The sequence below is a fragment of the Callithrix jacchus genome, chromosome 5 (assembly GCF_049354715.1).
Source record: "Callithrix jacchus isolate 240 chromosome 5, calJac240_pri, whole genome shotgun sequence".
In the NCBI taxonomy this organism is placed as follows: domain Eukaryota; kingdom Metazoa; phylum Chordata; class Mammalia; order Primates; family Cebidae; genus Callithrix; species Callithrix jacchus.
Window position 1 is genome coordinate 121,037,383 of NC_133506.1, and position 19,276 is coordinate 121,056,658.

The 19,276-nt window shown below is 51.6% G+C and overlaps 2 protein-coding genes across 5 annotated transcripts; both read right to left on the reverse strand.

The window, feature by feature from the left end:
* Window positions 1–4,399: 4,399 nt before the first annotated feature.
* On the reverse strand, window positions 4,400–11,316 carry AOC3 (amine oxidase copper containing 3). 2 transcript variants are annotated; one of them, XM_017972366.4, is made up of 5 exons: window positions 10,305–11,316; window positions 9,594–10,128; window positions 7,821–8,106; window positions 6,936–7,065; window positions 4,400–6,221 (listed from the first exon to the last, which is right to left on the reverse strand). In XM_017972366.4, the coding sequence occupies exons 1-5, from the start codon at window positions 10,311–10,313 to the stop codon at window positions 5,946–5,948; spliced, it is 1,236 nt and encodes a 411-aa protein (XP_017827855.3). In that variant the 5' UTR covers window positions 10,314–11,316; the 3' UTR covers window positions 4,400–5,945. The 2 variants fall into 2 exon arrangements, with proteins under 2 accessions (XP_017827855.3, XP_002748050.5); XM_002748004.7 differs by having other exon boundaries at window positions 9,594–11,316.
* Window positions 11,317–11,848: 532 nt separating this feature from the next.
* Window positions 11,849–17,945, reverse strand: AOC2 (amine oxidase copper containing 2). Of its 3 annotated transcripts, none has more exons than XM_035301506.3 (4): window positions 16,311–17,945; window positions 13,195–13,480; window positions 12,831–12,960; window positions 11,849–12,483 (listed from the first exon to the last, which is right to left on the reverse strand). In XM_035301506.3, exons 1-4 carry the CDS (start codon window positions 17,896–17,898, stop codon window positions 12,217–12,219), a joined length of 2,271 nt encoding a protein of 756 aa, XP_035157397.1. In that variant the 5' UTR covers window positions 17,899–17,945; the 3' UTR covers window positions 11,849–12,216. The 3 variants fall into 3 exon arrangements, with proteins under 3 accessions (XP_035157397.1, XP_035157396.1, XP_078230530.1); XM_035301505.3 differs by having other exon boundaries at window positions 11,849–12,510; XM_078374404.1 differs by lacking the exon at window positions 12,831–12,960.
* Window positions 17,946–19,276: the final 1,331 nt, after the last annotated feature.

Below are 19,276 nucleotides of genomic sequence, written 5' to 3' on the forward strand. Positions count from 1 at the left end.
AAAGCGTCTTGCCTTAGGGTCATTTCTTTTTTTTTTTTTTTGAGATGGAGTTTCACTGTTGTTACCCAGATTGGAGTGCAATGGCACGATCTCGGCTCATGGCAACCTCCGCCTTCTGGGTTCAAGCAATTCTCCTGCCTCAGCCTCCCGAGTAGCTGGGACTACAGGCACTCACCACCATGCCCAGCTAATTTTTGTATTTTTAGTAGAGATGGGGTTTCACCTTGTTGACCAGGATGGTCTCGATCTCTTGACCTCGTGATCCACCCGCCTCAGCCTCCCAAAGTGCTGGGATTATAGGCGTGAGCCACCGCACCTGCCAGGGTCATTTCTTTCACAGTGTCACCCCAGGTTCACACTTCCCACCTGAGAGGCATTAGTAAAAGAATTAGGATCACCTATGAATAACTAAGATCTCCTATGAATAACTAATAAATACTACAGTTATGTTTCTAGTTACTTTCTTCTTCATTATTTATATGGAAATAGGCTGAGGCTTCTGACTCCTGCCTTGCCACTTATGGGGTCTCCCCACTACACGAGCCAACCTTGAAGATGATGCATTCACCTGGCAGAGAAGGGGAAGGGGTTGTTCCAGCAAAGACACAGGAACCTGGAACGGCTCAGCACAAGGGGGGAGCAGCCAAGGATCAGCCTCTTTAGTGGGAGTTGGGGATGAGGATGGGAGTGGGCAGAGGAGGTAAGATCATCAAGCCTTGCGTGGCGCATATTTTCAGCAAGGTTGTGGTTGCAGGAAGGCAGTGAAACAGACAGCTGGAGACCTGGAGAGTTTAACCAGATAAATCAACACCAGAAGTGTCATGCTATCCAGAAACGTTTATGCCATTGGATGTATTTTGATAAAGAAACTTTGACATATTTTGGTAAGAAAACTTGCCTGGTTTTTCTATCTCTTGTTCATTCTTTCTCTTTCTTTCCTTTTTTTTTTTTAACCTCTTTTTTTTCTCTCTTTCTTTTTTTTTCAAGACAGTTTTACTCTGTTACCCAGGCTGGAGTGCAGTGGTACAATCTCGGCTCACTGCAACCTCCACCTCCTGGGTTCAAGCAATTCTCCTGCCTCAGCCTTCAGAGTAGCTGGGACTACAGGCGAATGCCACCATACCCTAGGCTAATTTTTGTATTTTTAGTAGAGACGGTGTTTCACCATATTGACCAGGCTGGTCTCCTGACCTTGTAATTATAGCCTCCAGCCTCGGCCTCCCAAAATGCTGAGATTACAGGCCTGAGCCACTGCGCCCAGCCTCTTTCTCTTATTCTTTAAAGCTGTAGAAGTGGTGGGGTTCATTTCAAGGCTGTGAGAAAAGTAGGGTTCCCCTTGCCCCCAGGATGGAATTTCAACATAATAACTCCCCTCTCCAGTCAGGCGAGCCCTCCTTGTCCTCAGGGAAAACAAGAACCGCATTTTCTCTTGCTGAGCTGGTTTTCATGTTCTGTAGAAGCTCTTCGTGAAAAAGCTATTTTAAAAAGACTTTTTTTTGAGACATGGTCTTGCCCTGTCACCCAGGCTAGAGTGCATGGAGTGCAGTGGTGTCATCACACAGCTCACGGCAGTCTCAAATTTCTGGGCTCTTGTGCTGCAGCCTCCCTAAATGTTTGGATTACAGATGACAGCTCCCTGGATCAACGTGGGAAGCAGAAAGGTTTTTGAGAGGTACCCTGCAGAGGGCAGGTCTTTGGGGAATTTTGTGAGATTCACAAGTAGTGGGTGGGGTGGGGGCGCGGAGAGAGAGAGAGTTTTGAGGGAAAGAGGCTAGCGCCCACTCTCCTACCCAAGCAAGGCCTTAGGGAAGTGACAGCCTCAGAGAGGAACTCATGCCCAGGCCCCTCCTCTGTCTTCACCTTGGCAAGGCTTGGCTTGGCCAGGGCAGTGCAAAGTGAGTTTAACAGCAGTGATCATTGTCCACTGAAGACTAGCAGAGCGTCCTGGGAAAGTCCCAGATTCCAGAGTCTGACCTAACCCTAAAGGTGAGCACCCTCAACAAACATGCCTGTAGTTTAATTTCTAAGGTCATAGAGCTGGCTATCTAACATAAAAAATAATAATAATAATAAGGCCAGGTAATGTGGCTCATGCCTATAATCTCAGCACTTTGGGAGGCTGAGGCAGGTGGATCATCTGAGGTCAGGAGTTCGAGACCAGCCTGGCCAACATGGTGAAACCCCGTCTCTACAAAAGATACAAAAATTAGATGGGTGTGGTAGTGTATGTCTGTAATCCCAGCTACTTGGGAGGCTGAGGCACAAGAATCGCTTGAACCTGGGAGGCAGAGGTTGCAGTGAGCCAAGATTGTGCCATTACACTCTAGCCTGTGTGACAGAGCAAGACTCCATCTCAGAAAAAAAAGTAAGAAGGAAGGAAAGAAGAAAGGAAGGAAGGAAGGGAGGGAGGGAGGGAGGGAGGAAGGAAGGAAGGAAGGAAGGAAGGAAGGAAGGAAGGAAGGAAAAGAAAGGAAAGTAACTGGGCATGGTGGCTCATGTCTATAATCCCAGAACTTTGGGATGCTGAGGCAGGAAGATTGTTTGAGCCCAGAAGTTGGAGATCAGCCTGGGCAACATAGTGAGACCCACATCTCTACAAAAAAGTGAAAAAAAAAATTAGCTGCTATTACACTTCAGCCTGGGGAACAGAGCAATATACTATCTCAGAAAAATAAACAAAAAGAAAAGTGGGTCAGGCGCGGTGGCTCAGGCCTGTAATCCCAGCACTTTGGGAGGGCGAGGTGGGCAGATTGCCTGAGCTCAGGAGTTCAAGACCAGCCTGACCAACATGGAGAAACCCCGTGTCTACTAAAAATACAAAATTAGCTGGGTGTAGTGGCATGTGCCTCTAATCCCAGGTATTTGGGAGGCTGAGGCAGAAGACTCACTTGAACCTGGGAAACAGAGGTTGCAGTGAGCCGAGATCGTGCCATTGCACTTCAGCCTGGGAGACAAGAGTGAAACTTCATCTCAAAAGCAAGAGGTGAGGAAAGCAGCCACATCTCATGTCCTCACAGGGGGTTGTGAGGGGGTTGTCTTCACATTCCTGGAGAAGTCCTAGTCATGCCCTGTGACCCAAGCCTCAGGGATATCCTTGTCGAGCTCCTTCACCTCAGGCCACTGGGTCCCAGGTCCTAAAGATCTGAGCCTCGGCGGCACCAGTTCCTTCAGAACCTGCCATCCTCAGCCAGTAATCACTCCTCGACAATTGACAAGTCTGAGGCTAAGACTCCAGACAAATTCTGTGGCCTAAGGAAGAGACTGAATTGGGGCATGGGGCTGGGGGTTCGCCTTGCGGCCCTCCTGACTTGAGCTGAACTGATGCTCTAAGAATCTAGATGCCCATTCTGGCTCCCCTCATCTGGGGCCTGGAGCAGGTGGCTTCATCACCATGCTGAGACGTAAGGAGGCAGACACAACAGGTCACGTTTTCATATAAAAGTGTGTGACAGTTGACACACAATTACACACACACCACAAACACTCATGATCTTTGGTCTGGAGATGGGGCTCAAGGCAACTAAATTCAAGTGAACGAGATGCTGAGTGAGTGGGGGTGGATATCTGAATTTCTTTGCTCCCCTTCCCCCAGCACTGGCGATGATGCAAGTAGCCATTAGAAGGAGCTGTAAAGGGGTAGGGACAACAGTATATGCATTGAAAGAAGAAGTTCAGCCCAGGCATGGTGGCTCACACCTGTAATCCCAACACTTTGGGAGGCCAAGGCGGGCGGATCACCTGAGGTCAGGAGTTGAAGACCAACCTGACCAACATGGTGAAACCCCATCTCTACTAAAAATACAAAATTAGCTGGGCATGGTGGTGCACGCCTGTAATCCCAGCTACTCAGGAGGTTAAGGCAGGAGAATTGCTTGAACCTGGAAGGCAGAGGTTGCAGTGAGCTGAGATTATGCCATTGCACTCCAGCCTGGGCAACAGAGCAAGACTCTGTCTCAGGAAAAAAAAAAAAAAAAGATGTACAAGCATGAGAAGGCAAAAGGAGTTACTAGAGGCCACACCTGCTTCTCTGGCTCTCAGGAACTTGAGAAAATTTCATCCCTGATCCCATTCCTTAACCCACTTTATCCTACCCCCAACCTGCTTTTAAAAAATGTAATTAAAAAAAAAGTCTCAGGAGGCCGAGGCCGGTGGATCACAAGGTCAAGAGATTGAGACCATCCTGGTCAACATGGTGAAACCCTGTTTCTATTAAAAATACAAAAACTAGCTGCGCATGATGGCACACACTTGTAATCCCAGCTACTCGGGAGGCTGAGGCAGGAGAATTGCCTGAACCCAGGAGGCAGAGGTTGCGGTGAGCTGAGATCGCGCCATTGCACTCCAGCCTGGGTAACAAGAGCGAAACTCTGTCTCAAAAAAAAAAAAAAGTCAGTTCCCGTTTGGGCCCATTTATTGTTTATTTTGAATAGATAATACAGTCACGTTTAAAATTCAAAATGTACAAAAGGGCATAAGTGCTGAGAGCCTTCCCTCCCCTGTCCTCAACCTCCTGGTTCCCCTCCCAGAAGTAATCAGTGTTATCCATTTCTTCTGAATGGATAGACATACATAAGCACACATGTATTTATATTCTCCTCCTTTCTAAAACACAAATGGGAAGTGCGCTATACACATTTCTGTGTCTTGCTATTTTCACTTGAAGATTATTATATATTAGTATATAAAGACATACAATTTTTTTTTAGCTGCATTGTATTGTAAGGCTGTATGAGAACTAATTCTTTAGGGAAAAATGTTTCTGTTGTTTCTCAACTCTTTCTATTTCTCTGTCCCCATCCCCAATCCAGACCTCAGGAGGGACAGCAGTGGTGGGGGGAGCCCAAGCCAGGCCAGGCCAGGCCCCTTCCCCTTAGGCCAGGCCCGCCCCGCCCCCACCCACCCAGGGCCCAGCTCATTTGCATGCCTGAACGCGACTGGACAGCCCCTGGCTGGGTGGCTGGAGTTTAGGGGCTTTGATTTCTCACCTTTGATGCCCACCCTTGGTTTCCAGCCTCCCAAACAGGCTGTCGCAGAATACAGAGCCCAGGCACAAAATGACTATTCTTCATTATCGTTGAATCCTCAAAACCACTTGAAATGCTAACTTGGGCTGCTTCTGTCACGATGACCATCCTCCTCTACAGAGCGCAAGGCAGGCAGACACAAATGTGCAGAGGGAGCTGTCCTGAACCATGCCCTGCGCCAGGACAGAGGTGGCAGCAACTCCTACTCCCAATAAGCAACAGACACAAGGGACACACAAGGATCGGCCACTCCAATTAGGTGTCCCATTGCATCTTTGAGACTTCCAAAGGGCTGGAGAGGAGACTGAAGTTGATTAAGAACTGAGGTCTGGGGGAGCACCAGGGGCTGGGACATAGGGATACCCCGTCAGGCTTCAGGAGAAATTGCAGCATGGAAGAGAAGGCAGGACCAGGAGGAGGAGGAAGTAGGTAAGAGGGAGGAAGAGAAGGAACCTGGATGAGAGGGAGGAAGAGAAGGAACCTGGATGAGAGGGAATGTGAGCAGAAGCATCCCTCCCAGCTCGGCTATGGACTTGCAGGACTGGTAACCCTACCATGGGATCTCCAGGGAATCATTCCCTTTTAGAGTCCTTGGAAATGGCCTAAAAAGATTTGGGAAAGCCAGACAGCAAAAAAGGGAACCATCTAGGGAAGCCCTTGGCCACAGCTTCAGGCTCCAGGCTGCGCCATGCCTCGCCTCTCTGGATGGGAACTCAGCACAGCTGGCATCCACAATGCTGAGTGTCCCCTGTGTCAGCCATCACAGGCTCAGCATAGAGGGGGATGCGAGGGAGGGCAGTAGAAGAAAAAGTCCTGGTGTATGGGAAAGGAAACCAGGCTGCCGGCCCAGTGCCCAGCTGCTCCCCATCCCTCACGCCCTGGCCTGGAGCCCTTGGCCATATGTCCCATCCCAGGGACTGCCTAGTTGTGAGAGAAGCCCCCGTGGGAGAAGGCAGGGAGGTCGGGGGCACAGGCAGCAGCCTGGGGCAGGCAAGCCAGGGGGTTGACCTCACAGGCCCCGGCATCCTGGTCCTCTCGGAAGTAGATGGAGTCGGCAGAGTAGAAGGAGGGGTCTTCGTCAAAGAAGTTGTAGGGTCGGAGGAAGAAGCCCACGCCGTTCCCCACAGTCACCGTGTTAGGAATGTCCTCTGCATGTGGGATGTGCAGAAAACCAGCTGTCACCCAGGCCACCAAGTCCTAGCAGGGGAGAAGGAAGAGGATCATGAGGTCTGGCTTTGCTGAGGACACTTCCTGGTAGGGATCAGCTGCCAAGGAATCTTGAGTCTTTAAAGATTTTTTCCTACTGGATAGAAGTCAAAGCATAAGCAGAGTCCGTTTCATATTAGGAACACCTACCTTCTTGTCTCTGCCCTGCAGCCTCCATCTCTGACATTTCCCATTATATTGCCCTCTGCCTACCAGAGGGTGAAGCCCACAGGCTACTTCAGCTCCTCTTCCCCTAAGTCTCTAAGAGTTCCCCACAACTGAGGGAAGAAGGGTGGAGGAGTGAGAACCATGGCTGGGAAGCAGAAACAGGCTAACATTGTGAAATTCATCAAGTCAGGAAGAGAAGCTTCAGATACAGGAGATGTCATTTTCCCTGGTAACTTCCATCCCTCCTTGAGTCCTGGAGCCTTGAAAGGATTCAGTCCATGAAACTGGAACTACAAGGGCTCTAGGATCTCAAGGCCTCAGGATCTCAGGATCTCTAGGATATCAGGCCCAGGGCCTCACTCAGTGTCTGCATATGGACACCCAGTTCAGGAAGATTCCCTCAAAGGATAATAATCAGATTCCCTGAAGTGCAGAAGGCAGGAAACAGCACCACCCCTGAGGACAGCAGGTGGTTTTCAGGGACCCTCCCAAGAGAAAGTAAGGCTCCTCTAGTGTCCCCCACCCCTGCCAGCTGACCTTTCCAGCAATGGTCTCATTGTTGATGAAGTCATTGAAATCCACAGTGGGGGCCCAAGGGTCATTCTGATTGAAGATGCTGCTGCTACTGGGCTCCTCCTCCTTCCGCTGGGTCACGGCCAGCTGGTACCTAGGGAGGCACTGGTCAGGCCTCCATGGCCATTGACATCATCCTGCTGTCTGATTATGACGAAAGGGAGCTGAGTGCTCAGAGCTCAGCTTCCCCAATTGCATTCACACAACTGACTCGGTGCTACAGAATCCCTGAGGACACCCTAAGAGGGTGTGGTCCTCCTGTTTATCCCCAGCCATTTCACAGCACAACCCCTCTCACATCCAAAACAGAAGAGTTCTCACTCCTGGGCATTAGCCTTAAAGGGGAAAACGTGCCCACCATGGTGCCTTTGGATAACTAGAAAAGCCTTTGGCCAGGTGTGGTGGCTCACACCTGTAATCCCAGCATTTTGGGAGGCTGAGGCGAGTGGTAAGGAGTTCAAGACCAGCCTGGCATACCACCATGCCTGGCTAATTTTTGTATTTTTAGTAAAAACTGGTGAAACCCTTTAGTAAAGACTGGTAAACCCTGTCTTTACTAAAAATACAAAAATTAGCCAGGCGTGGTGGTATGCACCTGTAATCCCAGCTACTAGGGAAGCTGAGGAAGGAGAATCGCTTGAACCTGGGAGGCGAAGGTTGCAGTAAGACTGCACCACTGCACTACAGCCTGGGCAACAGAGCAAGACTCTATCTCAAAAAAAAAAAAAAAAAAAAAGGAAAAGCCTTCCTGAGAGATCTCTCCCTTCACATACAGTGTGAACTGAGTGTCCTCCAATGCTCCTTTCCCACTCTGATCGCCTCTCTCCTTTCTGACTGCCAACCACTCACCTCTCCCAGCTGAAGCCTCTCTCCATGGAGCTGTTCTGCGGCAGCGGCTCCCCAGAAAAGCTGATCATCTGGATGCGGTAGCCCCGAGAGTGACCCCACTTGTTGCTGTGGTTGCTGGCCAGGTACAGGTAGCGAGGGGTGGCGCCTCCCACGGGGAAGGCGGCCTGCTCCTCCGTCTCCAGCAACTTCCGGGTCACCTGCAGCCTCTGCATCTGGTGCTCAGGGCTCCAGGGCACAGCCATGGGGACAAAGGCCATATCCTCGGCCCAGACCCAGTTCTCCAGTCCTGCTCGGGGTAGGATAGGGGAGGGCCTGTCATGCAACTGCCCTTGCTCCTCTGGACTCTGCCACCACCTGGCTTCAGAGTGGGGGCCAAAGAGCAGCTCAGAAATGCATGTGCTCCTGCTTCTCTTCCCTCTCCCCAAGATACCTGCAATCCTTCAGCCAAAGCTGTTGACCTATAAATCAAAATATTTCATCAGGGATTTCATTCAATTTCACTCATTCATTCTTTCAGCATTCATTAGCAGAGAGGACTGTACTTGCCCCTGGAGACAGAGATGAATGAGCATCATCCTTACCCTCTCGCTTTCCACGAAGACAGGCAAACCACTGACTGGCCTGTCCTGTGAGAGGAGCATGGTCTAGGCTGCTTCCGGGTCACAAGAATACAGGTGCAGGCAGGAAAAGGGGGCCCTTCTGGGCCACTTTTCGGCCTGGCCTTAAAGGACATTACCAAAAGAGATGACATGGAAGGACATTCTAAGGAGAAACAAAGCATAAGCAAAACCGAGCATGCCTGACTGTAACATGTGAATCACGTGTCCAGGAACGTGGAGTATCAGGGTGCAGCTGTGTGGAGCGTGGCCAGGCAGGTTGGAGCTGCACTGTGGAGGAAAGAGTGTTGAGGGGGTTCTGTGGACAGGATCCCACAGGCAATGAGGAAAGTGAGAACTGAGTGAAGGGCAGGCTGGTGTGCATGGGAGGCCCTCTGGGTGCAGAGTGGCTCTTGGATCTGAGAGCAATAAGAGTTGAAACAGCAGAGAGAGCATGCAGAGCATGGCAGTGTGACCCGGCGAGATATTGCAGGTGCAAAACAGAGAAAAAAAAACACCTGATGACGGACTCAGTGTGGGGAAGGACAGTGAATAGACAAAGATGAAGACTCCAAGCCATCATGTAGCCTTGCCACTCTGTGACCAGACTCCAGGATCTATCTGGAATGTGCCACAGGATCCATGCTACCCCTCACACTTAAGTGTTAATTGTGCCCAGAGAAAGAAGGAAAATCAGAGAGGAGGAGGGTCCATCTCCAAAGGAAATGTACAACCTGGAATGTTCCATGTCTGACCTGCACATGCCAGGGACTTGGTAGAATGCAAAGAGATCCTCCAACACACCAGCACCACAGGCCAGACACAGAAACGAGGTGAGAAGCAGAGGGCTGCCTCCCAGCAGGGGAGCCCATATCAGCACAAGGGAGGGAAGAGGGCAATGGGGACCCTGTTAGCCCAGATCCTGCCTCCTCCCTCAGCTTGGCCATTTCCCAAGAACTTCTGATAAGGTCACATGGATGAAGGCTGCAGCTTTGCACGCAGCCAGTGAGTTAAGATCCAAATAAAACTCAGCAGCCAACTCTCTCTCATTCAGCAAAAGGGAAAGCACAAAAATCCACATCTTCCTTTCTGGGATAATATATATAAAACCCAGAGCAAATGGAAACAACTTTCCAGCCCTTCTTCCAGAAGCCTTCTCCCCACCAAAATGTCTTACCTGCTACATCCAGATCCACCTTGAAGTGGGCGCTATGGGTGTGGACCGTGCCCAGGGTGTGCTCTGCAACTTGGTTCCCATACTTCCCAGTAGAACCAAAGAGGAATGCTGAGCTGATGTAGCCAGTGGCATGGAATCTGATTTCTATGGCCCCATTGGGGTAGAAGACCATATCCCACACATAGTCATAGTTGAGCAAGGTAGACACTGATCTGATGACCAGCACCATTTCCGCAAGGCCCCCAAAGTAGTAAGAGTAGAGATCTGAGTGGTGCCGCCGCAGGGGGAGACCCTGGTTCTGCTCAAACACACAAAAGGCATCGCGTATTGTCTTGGGGACCTGGGACTCCAAAAGGAAGTGCCAGTCCACGTAGGTGGCCAGGTAGGGGCAGTCCACCCCACGGGTCAGGGGCGTGGAGTACTTGCCCATGCCAAAGCTTCCATCCACATAGCGGGTCACCATTGCTGCTGGGGAATTTCCACCATAGATGGCCAAGGCCTCTTGGAGGCTGATTTCATAAGCTAGTCGTTCTCCCTGGAAGCGAACGTCAAAGATCCTTGGGCCACTGTATGCTCCGAGGCCAAAGGAGAAAGTCCACAGTGAGGAGGTCACTCGACTTCCCTGGACACTGAAGCGGGGACCCTGGGGATAGAACTGCAGAGGGGGAGCCGGACCCGGGGGCACAGGGGACTTCAGGGACCAGGACCCACCTGTGCCATTGTGTGGGATCAGCACCACGTTCACCAGGCCAGCCTCAAACTGGGCCTCCAGCTGGGCCAGGCTGTCGTAGTAGCGGCCTTGATAGAACACCTTCTGGATGCTCCAGCGGGCAGGGTCCAGGGCCTTGTGGTCCACCAGCAGCTCCAAGCCCACATGGTGGAGGAAGATCCCAGCCCCTGAGATGTTGTAGTAGAGGCCAAACCAGGTGGCCCGGTCCCCTGACTGTAGACCACGGGGAGCTGTGGTCATTGTCACCAGGTTCCGTCCCCGGGGCTTGTAGAAGCAACAGTGGTGGAGAAGCCCAGAAGCCTGGGGCAGCTCTCTGTCGAAGATCATCTGGTCTATGTCCAGGTATTCTCGGAACAGCACGGGGCGGCGGTGATAGGGCAGAGGGCCTCCATGACGCTCCACGGTCACATCCCGCATGTAGGAGGGGTGAGGCAGCGGCCCCACCACCAGCTCACTCACATTGGGCTGGGGTTGTCCACCAAAGAAGACGATGGCCAGTGCCTCCCGGGCAGGTCGGGGGCTCCCCCTGTCCAGGTGGGCCAGGGCAGCCACCTTGGGAGGCAGTTGCAGCTCCACTGAGAAGACACAGTTGTCTGAGGGCTGGGCCTGGGCTGCATCCACCAGCCCTGGCCCCAGCCGCTGGGTCAGAAAGCGCATCACAGCTGTCAGCTCCTCTCGGCTCAGGTCTGCAAACAGCTGGCTCTGGCCAGGGTGTGGCCAAGGCTGGGCACTGGGAGATATGGAGGGGCAGTGGAGAAGCTGGCTGGGTTCACCCCCATCTTCACCCCTGCCCACTAGCAGGACACAAACCAAAGCAAAGATGGTGATGACAGCCAGAGCGAGGAGCGCCAGGATTGTTTTCTGGTTCATTTTCCCATGAAGAGGGATAGCAGATTCAACCAAAGGAGAGCAATGTATTCTCAGGACAGCAAGACGCAGGCTCTGACGGTGGCAGGGGGCGCTCCTGGATGCTGGCCGAGGTTCCCGGTAGTCAGATGCCTGGGACTAAGGGTGGGAAGGACACAGGGAGGCTGGGGCAAGGGGGCGGGGTGGCTGGAGCTGGAGGCGGGTCTGAACAGCTGTGATTTCCACAGACCTTACATGGTTTTGTCTTCCATGCTCCAAATCAGACTCTACGTTCTGAGTCAGGATTGGAGTTGGGAAGAGTTGAGGCTGGGGGAAAGGGGAAGGAAAATTTCAAGATAATGCAGCCAGCCAGCCTGAGCATGAAAATGCAGCTCATCCCAGGAAGGGAGAGGATCTGTGCAGAGCAGCCTCGCTTGCCCTCAGCCCAGCTTCTTCCCCAAACCCCGACTTAGTCAGGGCCAGATGTTCTTTCCTGTAACTTCACACTATTGTTCTCCTTCCAAAGACCCCCACCCCCTGCCCCTTTCGCTTTCCAAACAACATTCCTTGGCCAGGTCTATCCCCCTTACCCTCTGTCTTCCGTTGCTAAGTTCCCTGGCCAGAGTCCTTAGTATTCTCCGGGGAACTCTAGATACTTAAAATGTCAAACAATAAATTCAAGTAAAATTCCTCTTACATTTTTTATTACAAATTACATATAACATGTTTTCCAAAATTCTATCTGCTCTTCTTTTTGAATGCACATGCATAAAGAAATGTCTACTATAATGTGAACACAAGCTCTTTCTGAGTAGTAAGATTTGTGGTATTTTTGCCTGAATATTTAAAAATCATTTTTACAATTTAACATTTTAGAAATGAACAGGAAGTAAGAATTAACCGAAGGGAAGGATGGGGGTGTAGTGTGAGAGGAACATTGAGAGGGTGGGAATCTGGGCAGCAGGTGTGAAAAAAGGACATGGAACAGAAAGTGGAAACAAAGCAAAGTGCCTGTGCCTGACCACGGCCCCCACCACACCCTCAGGATCAGAAACCATGGTAGGAGAAAGGGGGCAAGTCTGGGACACAGGCTGCTAGGTCAGGGAGGCAGGCCACGGAATTGACGCTGCAGAGGCCAGAGTTCTGGCCCCTCTCAAAGTAGACGCTGGCAGGGGAGAAGATGGAGGGGTCCTCATCAAAGAAGTTATAAGGTCGGAGCAAGAAGCCAACTCTGTTCCCCAGAGTCACTGTGTTGGGGATGTCCTCGGCATGGGGAATGTGCAGGAAGCTGGCTGTGACCCAAGCCACCAGATCCTGCAGGAAGATGGAGGAGCTGGAGGACTATGGAAGCAAGACCAAAAGAACCACCCTTCAGCCACAATCCCAGCCTCCAGCCTCAGCCTGGCTTCCACTCTGCCCAGGCTTGTGCCTATACATGAGGAGTAATCAACGTAAGCAGCTGTGCGGGGAGCCAGGGAGCCAGTGTCCCAGAGCTCATCTCACCCCAGGAGGGATGACCTGTGTTGGTCACAAAAGAACTGCATGGCCTCTGAACCTATGAACTGGAAATCAGCCATTCCCCCTAACCTATAGCCAGAGACTGGATAGCCAAGATGCCATGCCCACAGGTGACCCTGTCCTCCATCCCTAGGGCAACCAACCTCTCCTAAGAGGGTTTCATTGTTGATGAAGTCAGCAAAGGTAACTGTGGGTGTCCAGATGTCATTCTGGTGATAGATGCTACTGCTCTGTGACTCCTCCTCCTTTCTCTGGGTCACCACAAGCTGGTATCTGACCAGGAATCATTGTTAAGAAGATGGTGTTGGAAAATGGCAAGTGCCTTTACTGGCCCAGAAGCCCCTTACATCAGATTCTGTGTGAGACCACTTCCCACTGTGTATCTAACTTGGGTGTAAGGGGAGGTACAGGGATGACTGGTAGCCGTGGGCAGGGAGTTGGAGTCTCCAAGGGCTGGGTGGGGGAGGGACAGTCCTTCCCTTCTACCCAGTCCAGGGCCCTCCTCACCTCCCCCAGCTGAGGGCCCTCTCCATGTCACTCTCCAGGGGCATGTGTACGCCAAGGGGACTGTGGATCTGGATTCGGTACCCACGCTGGTGACTCCAGGCATTAGTCTGGTTGCTAGCCAGGTAGAGGTAGCGGGGTAGGGGACTTCCCAAGGAAAAAGCTGCCAGGTCCTCCTTTCCCAGGACCTGCCGAGTCAGCTGTGGGCGCTGTAGCCAGTGCTCTGGGTTCCAGGGGGCAGCCACAGGTTTAAACACCACGTCTTCAGCTATCACCCAGTTTTTCAGCCCTGCCAGGGTGAAGGAAGGAAGATGAGTTCCATACCAGGTAAAGTCTCTGGGCCAGATTCCTGTCTTTTCCATGATGTCCACTGCACTGGTGTGACAAGAGGCAGAGAGCATCAGAGCACACTGTGTTGGAAGCCAGGAGGTCTGGGCAAGTGAAAACGCCTATCTTCTTCCCACTTGCCCTGTCCAATAGGGTAGCCACTAGCCACATGTGGCTATGAAAATTAAAATTCAGGGCCAGGTGAGGTGGCTCATACCTGCAATCCCAGCACTTTAGGAGGCTGAGGCAGGTGGATCATGTGAGCCCAGGAGTTTGAGACCAGCCTGTGCAACGTGGCGAAACTCTGACTCTACAAACAAACAAACAAAAAATCAGCCAGGCATGGAGGTCCCAGCCACTTGGGAAGCTGGGGTGGGAGGATTGCTTGAGCCCAGGAGGTTGTAGCTACAGTGAGCTGAGTTTATACCACTGTACTCCAGCCTGGGCAACAGAGCAAGACCCTGTCTCAAAAAAATAAAATAAAATCAGTCCCTGACACTAGCCACATTAAAAGTACCCAGTTGCCACACATAGATAGTAGCTATTGCTTAGAGTCGCGGCACAAATATAGAACATTTCTATCCCTGCAGAAAGTTCTGGACTACCAAACAGTCCCTAGACTAATTTGCTTCGCGGATTCATTTTCTGAATCCCTACACTGGGCTGTAATTAAAGCTGTTCTATGGCTGTCCCCGATAAACAGAAAAGTACATGCAGTTGACTGGTGACATTCTTTTAACTAGGAAAGGGATAATGGTATTTGTCTTGGACAAGCTAGCTGAAAAACTGACTCCCGAGCTGGGTGTGGGGGCTTGTGACTTGGGAGGCTGGTGGCAGGGTGGTGCAGATCCTTTGAGCCCAGGTGCTGGAGACCAGCTGGGGTAACAAAATGAAACACTGCCCTAAAAAAAATAAAAATTAAATTTAAAAGGCTGGGCATGGTAGCTCATAGTACTTTGGGAGGCTGAGGCGAGTGGATCACTTGAGACCAGGAGTTCAAGACCAGCCTGGCCAACATGGTGAAACACCGTGTCTACTACTGCTACTAAAAAACGAAAATTAGCTGGGGGTGGTGCATGCCTGTAATCCCAGCTATTCTGGAGGCCAAGGCACACGAATCGCTTGAACCTGGAAGGTGAAGGTTGTGGTGAGCTGAGATTGTGCCACTGCACTCCAGCCTGTGTGATAGTTAGACTGTCTCAAAAAAAAAAAAAAAAAAAAAAAAAAATCTGGGCATGGTGGCATGTGCCTGTTGCCCCAGCTACTCAGGAGGTTGAGGCAGGAGGCCTGCTTTATCCTAGGAGGTTGGGGCTGCGGTGAGCTGTGATAGCACCACTGCACTCCAGCCTGGGTGATAGTGAGACTCTGCCTCAAAAAAAGAAAACCCAATCCTTTCCCATGGTCCCCCCCATACTCCTCCCTGCTCTGAGAGCTCACTTTTGATCTCAGCAAGGTAGGAAGTACTATCAGCCTTTTTCAGAAGGGAGCACATTCACACCTTTGTCTGGGAGCTCCTTAGAATTCTACAGCATCCATAATCTGCATCGCCTAACTCAGCACTTGGCCACACACTTTCTGCAGGTCTGGACTGTTAGTTCCTTTAAATGAGACCTATATGAAGGCACCTGGCACAGGAGACACTGTGCTGATGCTGGTGCCTCTGACATCCTGTGCACTGGTGCCTGACACAGCCTCTCTGGCCCACAGCAGCAGCCCATGCTGCACATGCTAGGGATCCAATAAATGTTACTTCCCAAAACAAGGCTCTTTAATGCAAAGATGCTGAAGAGAAACTTCCAATCAGAAGACAGTCAAAATCCAAGTATGTCAAAGAATAATCTAGTTAGTATGATCATTTCAATCATGCTGTTAGTCCTCCCTGCCCTCCACCCCACTGAGACCACAGTGCAAGCGCGTGCACACAGTCACACAGGCACATGCCACGAGGATGAGGAAACACTGCGCAAGAAATATGAGTTTAGTTTATGCTGCATTATATAAACTTGGGCAGTCACTTCCTGTCCCATCTCCCCCCACCTTCCTTAGTTTCCCTTAAAATGGAGAGGGTCCAGTGAGTTTAATGTTCTTTGTGGATCTAAACATCTGTGATTCTGAAGTTTTCCTGTCCTTGACAGTCTGTCAGGAACAGCAAGTCCTCTGTGCTTTGAGCCCTTTGTGCTTGAAAAATCCCTTTCCATACCTCTGCGCCAAGCTGTCTGCCATGTCACTAGAGTCAAGAAATGACAGGATTGAGATGGCCCTCCCAACAAAAAGTGGCCCTATCCTGGGGAACAACCCCAGCTACAGTACCCTCCCCTTCCCAAGCCCCCAGGTCCACCCCCACCCTGAAGACTCTTAGACAGCTTCTGACCTCAGCTCAGATCCCTGCTCTCCCCACCCTCACTGGCCCTCAGAACTAGGAAGAAGCAAAGTGCTCCAACTCCAGCCCCATTGGGCCTCTGCTAGGGCCAGTTCACCTACCCAGTGTCACTTGAGGCTAAGGCAATCATGTCCAGCATTACATTTAAACTAGTTTCACAATCATGGCAAGTCAGAAGGGCTGGGCGGGGGAACACCTTTCACCTTTTGCCAGATACCCAGTAGCCCAGTACCAGGCTGACTGCACTGAATATGCTCAGTTCCTGCTCTGTTGCCACTAGAGCTGTGGTGCTGAACACCTCACTCTTGCCACTCGAGATCTCAGCTTGAGCTGGGAGATTCCCTTCCTTTCCCTCCACCCACCCCACCCCACCCCACCCCCAAACCTCCATCCTCATCCACTCAGCACTCACCTGCCACATCCAGGTCCAGCTTGAAGTGGAAGGCATGTGTATGCACCGCTCCCAGCACTTGCTCCCCCACACGGTTCCCAAAAAGGAGGCCCTGCTCTCCCCCTCTCAGGAAAGCAGTGTTGATATAGCCCGTAGCATGGACCCGCCCTTCAAGTGCCCCATTTGGGTAGAATGCAAAGTCCCAAATGTAGTCATAGTTGCCCACAGATGACACAGACCTGACCACAAGGGCTGAGCTGGCCAATCCACCATAGAAATGATTTTCAAGGTAATTGTGGTGCCTTCGAAGGGGCAGTCCCTGGGCTTCCTCAAATACACACACAGCCCCTGGGAGCAGCTGGACTGTCCCTTTGCCCACTAATATATGGATGTCCACCATTGTGGCTTGATAGGGGCAGTCCACTCCCCGTACCAAGCCTCGGCTGTTACGGCCAAGTCCATAGCTGCTATCCAGATAGCGAGTCACCATTGTCTTGGGTGAATCAGCACCATAGATAGACACACACTCCTGGACACTGACTTCATAGGCCACTCGCTCACCCTGGAACCGAACATCAAAAACCCTCAGGCCGCTGAACACCCCATGGCCAAAGGTAAATGACCAGAGGGAAGATACCACCAGATTTCCTTGCACACTGTATTGGGAACCCTGGGGTGAGAACTGAAGAGGGGGAGGAGGACCTGGGGAACTCCGAGGCCTCAGGGATGAAGCCCCATTTGGTGGGGGCAGAGGGACTCTAACCACTTCTAACCGGCCAGACTTAAACTCCTGTTCCAACTGGCCCAAGTTTGCATAGTAGCGCCCAAGGTAGAAGACCCGCTGGACAGCCCATTGAGCAGGGTCCAGGGCCCCGTGGTCCAGTAGTAGCTCCAGCCCCACAGGGTGAAGGAAAATACCAACACCTGAGATGTTATGGTAGAGGGCTATCCAGGTAGCTCGGTCCCCCGAGCGCAAGCCCCGAGGGGTGGCATGCAGAACTGCCAAGGTAGAGCCATTGTAGTTGAAGGTGGAAGCTAGGAAGATGGGTGCCTTGGGTAGCTCCACCTCTTTCAGGTGTGTCCACATCTGCATATACTCAGCTTTCAGCAGCGGGCGACGGTGATAAGGCAGGGGTCCACCGTGACGCTCCACGGTCACATCCCGCATGTAGGAGGGGTGAGGCAGCGGCCCCACCACCAGCTCACTTACGTTGGGCTGGGGTTGTCCACCAAAGAGGACGATGGCCAGCGCCTCCCGGGCAGGTGGGGGGCTCCCCCTGTCCAGGTGGGCCAGGGCTGCCACCTTGGGAGGCAGCTGCAGCTCCACTGAGAAGACACAGTTGTCCGAGGGCCGGGCCTGGGCTGCATCCACCAGCCCTGGCCCCAGCCGCTGGGTCAGAAAGCGCATCACAGCTGTCAGCTCCTCTCGGCTCAGGTCTGCGAACAGCTGGCTCTGGCCAGGGTGTGGCCAGGGCTGGGCCCTGTGGGATACAGAGGGGCAGCGGGGAGGCTGGCTGGAACCACCCGGGCTGGTCAGCAAAACATAGGCCAGGGCAAAGATGGTAATGAGGGACAGTGCCAGGAACGCCAGGACTATCTTGAGATGCATGGCGGATGCTGAGAGCTGAAATCAGAGTTCTAACAGCTGCTCCTTCCAGTTACTGACATCAAGTCCAGGTTTATATTCACTAGGATGGAGAGAAATAGAGAAAACTCCACCCCATGGGTTGGACAGGAAATTTCTGACCTTGTTTTATGTAATTCTGTTCCAATTTTCTGTCCTGTGGTTTGGCCCAAGGCACTACTTCCACATGCACAGCCTCTTCCTCGTCCCTGAACTCCCACTGGTAGCAGTCAGTACCAACTACTGATTTCCATCACTTAGACCAGATGAGAGGGAATCAGAGTTAACGATGCTGACCTTCAGTTTCCACCCGGAATGGGTCTCAGGAAGAATACAAACCTTAGATGCCCAATTAAGTTCTGCAGCCTGCTTGCAAGCACTAAACTGTCCATTTTCCTACCTCCTGGCAGGAGCTGGATCCCAAAGCTCTGGGATTCACTGCCTTGTTCAGCAGTAAGCACTGAATTCTGCCTGTGGCCTAATGCCAAGACCTTAATTTGTAGTCTCAGGCATTTTCCATCCAGTGGAGTGGCTGAGGGCCTGGGCTTAGTAATCAGGTTTGTCCACCAATCCCAGTTCCCTAAGCTGTGTAACCTTAGCAGAAATACTTATCCTGAGTCTCAGTGTCCTCATCTATAACAAATGGATACAACCACTCTACAGATTCCTTAAGATTAAATGTCATCATGCACATCAGGTACTTAACAGCCTGGCCCGGGGAGGCACTCACAAACTGCTGCCTTTCGGTAGTCATCTCTGAAACACAACATAGCAGCTGCCCTTCCACTGCTCCAGACCTTAGACTCTTTTTACAGACACCACGAGGGGATCACTGGAAACCAGAAGGCTACTTGCAAGGTGGAAGTTGAGGAAACTTTATTTCAGAGGGAGACAGATTCCTAGGCAGCCCTCCAAGTAATGTGAAAACCAAAAGTAGAAGTTTCCTCAAGAAACTTAAGACATTATTCAGAGAGGATTCGTATAAGGTAAAGAAAATGACTGGGTAGGACATGCCTTGAACCATTTCATTCCCTACACACGGAACTATAGCAGCCTCTACTGGCAGTTCATGGGTATCACCGGGGAAGGAAGGAACAAGGATCTTCTGAAAGTAGGGAGAGAAGGCAGCTTAGGTCTGGGAAGAACTAACTTTCCAGTAATTCAGACTGAACACAAATGAAGGATCCACCCTTGCTTGGTAGGCAGAAGTCTGAGTCTTTCCACTATACTGGGGAAAAGGTTCGGCTTGACTGGCATCAGGACACACGACAGGATGGCTAGGTGTCCAGGGAGGTGGGTGTCCGAACGTGCACACAAGTGAGCATGAGTATGTCCTGAGCCACCAGAGCATTGCACCAAGGTC